At 51.1% G+C, this 8,230-nt stretch overlaps 1 protein-coding gene across 1 annotated transcript; it reads left to right on the top strand.

Annotated features, from left to right (window-relative positions):
- Positions 1-1,199: 1,199 nt before the first annotated feature.
- On the top strand, positions 1,200-3,166 carry LOC123077691 (B-box zinc finger protein 22; the record flags this gene model as incomplete). The annotated part of the gene is given in 3 exon segments (XM_044499986.1): positions 1,200-1,416; positions 1,519-2,064; positions 2,513-3,166. Coding segments are annotated over 3 exon segments (1,050 nt in total). The 3' UTR covers positions 2,819-3,166.
- Between the last annotated feature and the right edge of the window lie 5,064 nt (positions 3,167-8,230).

Raw genomic sequence — 8,230 nt, 5'->3', positions numbered from 1 at the left:
ACAAACACTATGCACAAAACATTTTTACTCTGTTTGAGGGACGAAAGAATTTAAATTCAACCTTTTCACACAAAGGTGAAATATCTGTCTAAATATCTCGTGCGAAAAGAACATATCTATATATCCACCTAGCACATATCATCTGCCCACAAAGAAAAAAAAAATACTTATATCATACTAGAACATGCATGCATGCATGCATATATAAATGCATTGCATGAGCGCCGGGAAATTCCGAAAACTGGACCATAAGTGGAATGGGGGCCACGAGAGGGATGGCGCCGCATTATTGGATGCTAGTTGGCCCGAAACTAGCTAGCTGCGCATGTAGTGGCTGGCCATGCCCATGCCGCACCGTGTAGGACCAGCCGGGTTATCTGGATAGCCGTGGCCGGCGTGGTGGTCACCCGGTCCCCCGCTAGCCGCAATGCATCGATGCAACCAAGATAGGCACCTTCCCTTTGATTCCCAAGATCTTGGATTATACGATGCTACCCAGTTTATCCCATGGAGTTGCGTGGAACAGCGTTTCTATTTTTGCCTACCGTCAGTTACCAGCAGCAGTTAGCCGTCTTTCTCTTGTTGTTTCATCAAGAAAAATGAACCGACGGCGATCGACGCAGAGACAGGGACCGGTCAGCCACTCACCGGAGTAGGAGCTGCGAGACCCGACCGTGTAGAGCGGTTTTTAACCGCGCCGCCCTGTGAGGTCTTAGAGCGAGAGAAGTCAAGCGGTGGGCACGGCCCGCGTGGGCGAATCGGGTCCGGCCGCGACGTCTCCACGGCCGCGGGCCCGCCGCGCTTGGTCACTCCTCCGAGCGAACGGGTCCTCTCCCCTCGTCGGCCTGTCAATTCCGATCTTCCCGCGCGCCAGCCGGCCATCCATGTCACACTCTGTCCCATGTGATCTCTGCCCCGGCGTCAGCGTCCGCGGCCGCGGCGTCCATCAAAATATCCCGCGCTGCCAACAGTCTCGCCTCACCTCCCACCCACCCGTCCGGCGGCCCATCCGCCACGCGCACGCGACACCGCACTGCACGGCGCCTCGCCCTGTACGAACTCGTGCGCGTCGCGTCACCAACCGGCGGGGACAAAACCGCACCGCTTCCCACCCCCCTCCCACCATCCATAAACCTCACTGCCAGGCCCCGCTCTCTTCTCCTCCCTCCCAGCGGTCCTGCACGCGGATGATCGTGTAGTGATCGGATCAATCAATCGATGAAGGTGCTCTGCTCTGCGTGCGAGGCGGCCGAGGCGCGCGTCGTCTGCTGCGCCGACGAGGCCGCCCTATGCGCGCGCTGCGACCGCGACGTGCACGACGCCAACCGCCTCGCCGGCAAGCACCACCGCCTGCCCCTCCTCTCCGCCGCCTCCAACCCGCCCGCCGTGTCCGCGCCGAACCGCGACATATGCCAGGTGCTTGAATTGGTTGCTCTCTCGCCCTTTCGCTGATCTTGGCCCATCTTTTTGCCCCGGCCGGTAATCTGACGAGTACGTCCTCTGTTTTCGCTACGACAGGAGGGCCACGCCTACTTCTTCTGCGTGGAGGACCGCGCGCTGCTCTGCCGTAGCTGTGACGTCGCCGTGCACACTGCCAACACCTTCGTCTCCGCGCACCGGAGGTTCCTCCTCACCGGCGTCCAGGTCGGCCTCGAGCCCGACGAACAAGAAGAACCGGTGCCAGAGCCTGAGCCGGAGCCGCAACCGCCCAACAACGCCTCGTCGGCTCCCCTGCAACCACCGATGTGCCCCAGGAAGAGGAGCCCGACGCCGCTCTACAGCGATGGAGACATCGACTGGGCGGCCGGCCCGGACGTCGGCATCACGGGGAACTTGCCCGATTGGTCGGTCATCGATGAGCAGTTCGGCAGCGGTACCCCGGCGTTGAGGCCCGCGGAGCCGGAGGTAATCAAAGCCCCTCCGAAGAAGAGCCCCCGGGTGGCCGTCACGGCGGCGCGCGCGGCCCTTTTTGGCGGGAGCATGCCGGACTGGCCGCTGGACGAGTTCTTTGGATTCACCGAGTTCAACTCCGGCTTCGGATTCGCGGAAAATGGCACGTCCAAGGTCAGTACTAATTCACCCAGAACCAAATTTGAATTACTAATTGTGCAGTCGCAGTATTAACACTTAGCAGTTAATCTAGTTACTTTATCAGGAAAGAAACTCAGTTCAAGTACTAAAAATAGCAATTCTGGCAACCTCTCTCATGATCTTGAGTCAAGCAATTTACCTGATCTGCATCCTGGAACGTTGATCCATAGTCAGATCAGGTTAATCATGTCATGTAATCTTACTTTCACCGGCAATTTTCCGGCTTAAAACCTGAAGTGATGCATCACACAAGGTATTTCACGATTGACATGTTTCTGAACTCACAAAATTGTGACTGAACGATCTATCTATGCCTGAACAGCTCGCTCCAGTATATAGTAGCTAGCCTTCCTTTTCGAAAAAAATATAGTAGCTAGCCTGTCCACTGTCCAGTAACCTAACAGTGCTGATTCATTTGCAGGCCGACAGCGGGAAGCTCAGCTCGCCGAACCGCCGTTCGATGTCGTCGTCCTCCTCCGGAAACGCCGCCCAGAACGCGCAAGATTTCTTCGGCCAGGTGCCGGAGGTCCACTGGTCGAGGTCGTCCATGCCGGAGCTCCCCTCCCCGCCGACGGCCTCAGGCCTCCACTGGCAGGGAGACCCGCATTACGGCTCTGCCTCTGACTCCGCGGCCGTGTTCGTGCCGGACATCTGCTCCCCGGAGAACCCCTTCCGGTGCTTCACGGCGGGCGCCGATCAACAGCTCAAGCGCCGGCGGCGATGCTAACATGGCAACGGCGGAGACGCTGGCCGTCGGTCGATCAGGTCGTGCCGGAACTAGATTGCAGGTCGTGTGCTTGGAAGCTGAAACTAGCGTGCAGAAGAGAAGACTGAAGAAGGAGATGATGCTACTAATAGATGGGCTAGTGGTTAGTATGATACTGTGATCCACATACATATACCGCAGATCGGCAGTAGCTCTGGGACTGATTAGTTGTTAATTACGGGGTCTGTTTGTGCATCGTTGCTTGTAATTGTGAGTTTAGCTCGGGATGTTAAACGAAAACAGTGGTAAAAACTAAGGAAAGGCAATAAAAACAGTGAGAGTGCAATGGTTGGCACTAGATGTTTGGAATGGACGATTTCGCAGCGGAGTGTTTTCAGCTGGTCTGTTGGGCTGTCAGAAGGATCATTATGTGATGCATCAGCTCGATCTGTAAACGCTGTACCTTCTGCTGACTTTGTTAATTGAGAGCGTTGAGCTCTGCTTTGCGCTAATTGTTCTGACTTTGCAAGCGATCGCCGTTCCCACGTGCGTGTTGGATTAAAGCTGGGGTTGTTATGATTGGATCAGATGGTAGCTTGCAAGTTAAAACTCCTGCTAATTAACTCTGTTCTGACTTTAGTCTCAGTGCAAGTGTAAATGTTGGGAAATTTTTGCCCAGGCATAGGGATGTGACTTGTGAGACTTGGGAGATTTAGGGCATGTTTGGTACACCAGGCGTGGAGCGAGGTTGACAGAGAACCATAGCGGTGGAGCGACCCTCATGTCGACCTTTTTCGGCTGACATTTGGTGAAATTACTAGTAGAAGCAAAAGGCGCGGTCTTGCTGCGCCGTTTTTCTTTATCATGTTAAAAGTGTCACAACAATTTCATTGCGCAAATCATCAAACCTTTGCTTCCCCATTGAACAACCCTTAACTCCCCATACCATAACAAACATATTCACATACAACCTTGACTTATCAATTATAGGCACCATGCTCCTGTTAGCTAAAAGATATAGTTAATTATAAGACTCATATTTTTTTCCGAAAAGGGGGACTCCCCGGCCTCTGCATCGGAACGATGCATACGGCCACATTTATAGATAAATAAAGAGGTTCAACAAGATCTTATCGTCTGAAAACAGAAAAACGGCAAGCTCACAAAGAGCCACAACGCCAAAAACAAAAGGCCCAAAAGCCACAACCGGCTGCCAAAACAAAGATAGGTAAACTAATCGCCTATCCTGTTACATGACCGCCATCCAAACCGGTTGAAGATATCCCGCGCTACCATCTCCCACCGGACAGATCCAGTAACCAAACGCTCCCTGGCCTCCGTCGGAGTGAGTAATGACCACGTACGGATCAGCGCAGTAGCTCGGAATAAAACCTGCAAAAAATGAATAGTTGTTGTTCTGTTAAAAGCCAAATCATTTCTGCAGTTCCAAATTGCCCATAACGACGCACATACTCCTACGCGAATGTGTCTAGCTATTTCGACTCTATCCCAACAAGCCACGTTCCAAATAACGTACTGACCGAATTCGGAGGAGTAATGTTAAAGGCAATTTGCACCGTGCGCCACAAAACTCTCGCCAACGGGCAATCAAAGAAGAGGTGCTTGATAGTTTCGTCCCGATCACAAAAACTACACCTAGTAGATCCTGTCCAGTTGCGCTTAATCAAATTATCCTTTGTTAAAATGACTTATTTATGTACAAACCACATAAACACTTTAATTTTCAAAGGAACTTTGACTTTCCAAACATGTTTGGAACTAGGAATAGCACTAGAGTTAATGACATCGATATACATGGACTTGACTGTGAACTCTCCAGACCTAGTAAGCTTCCAACACAACTGATCGGGCTGATGAGCTAGCTGAACCTCCATCAGTCTACTCACCAAATGAAGCCATGCTTCCCACCGGTCCCCAACAAGCACCCTCCTAAACTGAATATTAAGAGGAATTGACTACATAATCGTTGGAACAAGAGCATCACGTCGGGGAACAATACGATATAGGGACGGATACTGAAGCGCCAACGGCATTTCACCAAGCCAAGTATCCTCCCAGAAGCGAGTGGTGTTTCCATTACCGACAATAAACTTTGTTCTATTAAAGAAGGCAGCGTTGACTCTCATAAGCCCCTTCCAAAACGGCGAGTCAGCCGGTCTCACTATCACCTGGGACAAAGTCTTGAACTGCAGATATTTACTACGGAGAATCTGCACCCACGTTGCCTCAGAATTATAAGACTCATATATAGCATTCTAAAAAAAGAAAGATCAAATCTAGCATCTATGGATCAAAGTCTATTTGTCACGTTTTGCCATAATTGCATGACCGACATGACTGTCATTATGTGGTCTCAATGCTACCATTTTAGGCCCTCTTTGATTTGCAGGATTTTCAAAACGCGGGAATAGGGAAAATACAGGATTTGAGTGGCATGCCACTTGAATCCTATAGGATTAGCATAGAGTGTTTGATGCTACATGAAATATAAAGGAATTGAAAAAAGTGGTTGAAGTGGATGCTAGATTTCCAATGAAATATAGTACACTTGATTCCATAGGAAAAAATCCTATAGAATTCAATCCTATGAATCAAACGACAAACGTAGGAAAAAATCCTAAGGATTCTAACCCTCCAAAAATCCCACGGAATTCCTTTGAATCAAAGGAGCCCTTCTGGGATCATAATCTAGCAAAAGGAGAATAATGCGTGAAAGACTACACCTGCTACTTGTAAAACTATTCTTTCTACTGATTCTAAAACAACACGTCATACACTACAGGAAAAATAAATTAAGCTGAGTATAAAAAATACACGGGAAGACCGATTTAACCTCGCAAACAGTATGCTGAGTGTTACACTCGACTTATAGTATTCTGCGACATTCCGTCGGCTTATGTCATGTAAGCCAAGTGTCACTTCACAGGTACTCGCCTTACCTGTAAGTCGAGAATAAAGCAGTGGCACCCGACAAGAAAAGTGGGATCACGTCCGGCAATAACTAACGGAGGTGCCACCTGGCCCACCTGTAAGCCGAGTGTTTCTTTAAGCCGTGTGCCCGGACGGCCACACGGTTTACTGGTAAGCCGTGATGGCAGTGTAAGCCATGTGTTTGTCATGGTTCATAGTGTAAACGTAAGCTGAGGGAGAGGAGAACGATGTGTACCTATTGACAGTGTCCTAGACTAGGGGTACCAACCTAGTTGGCCCAAAGTCCGTGGGCCGAGCCCATGGCCCACTGTTCTTATAAGGAAGGACTCCGAAAGCCTCGCACTTCGGCATGATCAAGGTGGACTTCGCCGAAGACTTGACGTGTACTCCAAGGACTGCGTTGGCCGTCGGTGTATGTATCACTAGATTGGCAACCGATCATGTGTAGCTCTAGGTACCCCCAGTGTCTGTATAAACTGAGGGGTTTAGTCCGTAGAGACCACAGTCACAATTACAACCATCTAGCCTTAGGGTTAGAACACAACTTACGATCTTGAGGTAGATCAAGCATGTATTCGATACATCATCATCAATACAATCAAAGCAGGACACAGGGTATTACCTCTTCGGAAGGGCCCAAACCTTGGTAAATACTGTCCCCTTCTCTCCTGTTACCCATATATCTGAGATCCATAGCTCGGGACCACCTACCCGAAGTCTGCCGGTTTTAGTACCAACATTGGTGCTTTCACTGAGAGTTCCGCTGTGCGATAGAAAAAGGATCAATGGCTTGTCTGCAGATCAACTTCAACACCAGCTGTGGTGACATCTTCGACCCGAGACAGCTCTTTGCATTCGGCAGTATTATCCTACACGCCAACTCAACGGGTCATCTCGCCCACGTCGAGAATTTCGCCCCGCCAAGTTGTCACGTTTGGGAGCTTGGAATAAACCTCTGATTCGCGTGGTGAGCTCGTCCTCTCTGACTGGATGACAAGTCGGGTCGGGAACCCTTTGGCCACCGCTGGCTTGACCTCGGAGTCGACCTCCGATCTGGGCTACAGATCGGATCTCGCTATGGATCCGACCTCAAGCACGGAACCGATCGCTGTCACGCTGAGCTTTGACTCAAGAACGGACCCGATCCTTTCATTAGGCCTTGACCTCGATCCAAGCCCGAATACGGACCCATCGTCAAGTTCGGATCTGATCTCCCCCGTTGACAGCCAGGGATCAACCCTGGCCAGCCAACACGCCGAGGTCGCATCAAGCGACTCAGGAATCACGCTAAAGATCATCCCAGCCTACAGTCAGACCATGGACTCTGAGGATCTATCTCACCTTAATGAGATGCTGGATCACATTCAGAGGTTATCGATCTCGAACGATCAAACCTTGGTCTATGATAAGATAGTACTTAGAGACGATGACAGGTAAATTTACGTCCCACCCACCACCCACCTAGTCGCCATCGTCGACGACTTAACCGACGTACTGGACTATGCATCCGAGGAAGCCACTCACATGGATGAAGATGTCGGCGGCGTAACTGGGACGAACCCACCCACGCCTACAACTCATAAGGGCAAATGGGCCACCATGTCCACTTATGACGTCTATATGGTTGATACTCCCAAGAATCCCTCGAGACGCCGTCTTCGACGGCCAAAAGGTACTGACGGCGACCCCAGTGGGCATAACATGGGCGCTACCGATAACGGCGCCATGGCCGATGATGCCGAAAACCAAGGAGAAGACATTCAAGCCTTCCCAGGGTGGCAGAATAGGCCGGCAGGAATACCCGAGGACAAAGACCCTAGCGATCTCGACGACGGGGTCGACAGCAATTATCTACCAGAATCCGAGGAAGATGAGAGCCTCGGAGCCAAGGACTTTATAGTCCCCGAAGGCCCATATGAGCAAGAACGGTTCAGACAGCGGCTGGTGGCAACCGCCAGGAGTATGAAAAAGAAGCTGCAACAGCTACACACCGATCAGAACGAGCTCAACGACAAATGGATGGAAGTTCTCGCAGCCAAACAAGACCTCGAAGAATGGCGGGAGAGCGCATCCAAATCTTACCCATGCCGGTGTTTGATGCCGGAATTTGATGACTACGAAATTGACAACATGCTTTTGACACGCGGTCGTGCCGACCAGCCCGACCGACCTCCTAGAGGGCGCAACAGCCCGACAGGGGAACACAGGAACCCCCAAACAACAAACCGCCATCATGGCAAGGACCCTGTTGAATACCCTGAGCCCTATGACGCATGGAGAAGACTAGAAGTCAATCGAACCCCTTCGTGATCCATCTACGGGTCAACAGGATGTGCGCCACCCGGACTCAATGGCTATGAGGCCTGGTTAGACAGGCACGACATGGCTCGGGAATAGGCATATGCACGGATGTCTCCCAATATCTGACATAATACGGCGAGATTTCAAGGGTCCTCCCATCCGATCTGTTTCACGATGTTT

Source organism: Triticum aestivum, chromosome 3D (assembly GCF_018294505.1).
Source record: "Triticum aestivum cultivar Chinese Spring chromosome 3D, IWGSC CS RefSeq v2.1, whole genome shotgun sequence".
NCBI classification, from domain to species: domain Eukaryota; kingdom Viridiplantae; phylum Streptophyta; class Magnoliopsida; order Poales; family Poaceae; genus Triticum; species Triticum aestivum.
The sequence above is the reverse complement of the archived record's forward strand: the minus strand, read 5'-3'. Positions and strand labels throughout refer to the sequence as shown.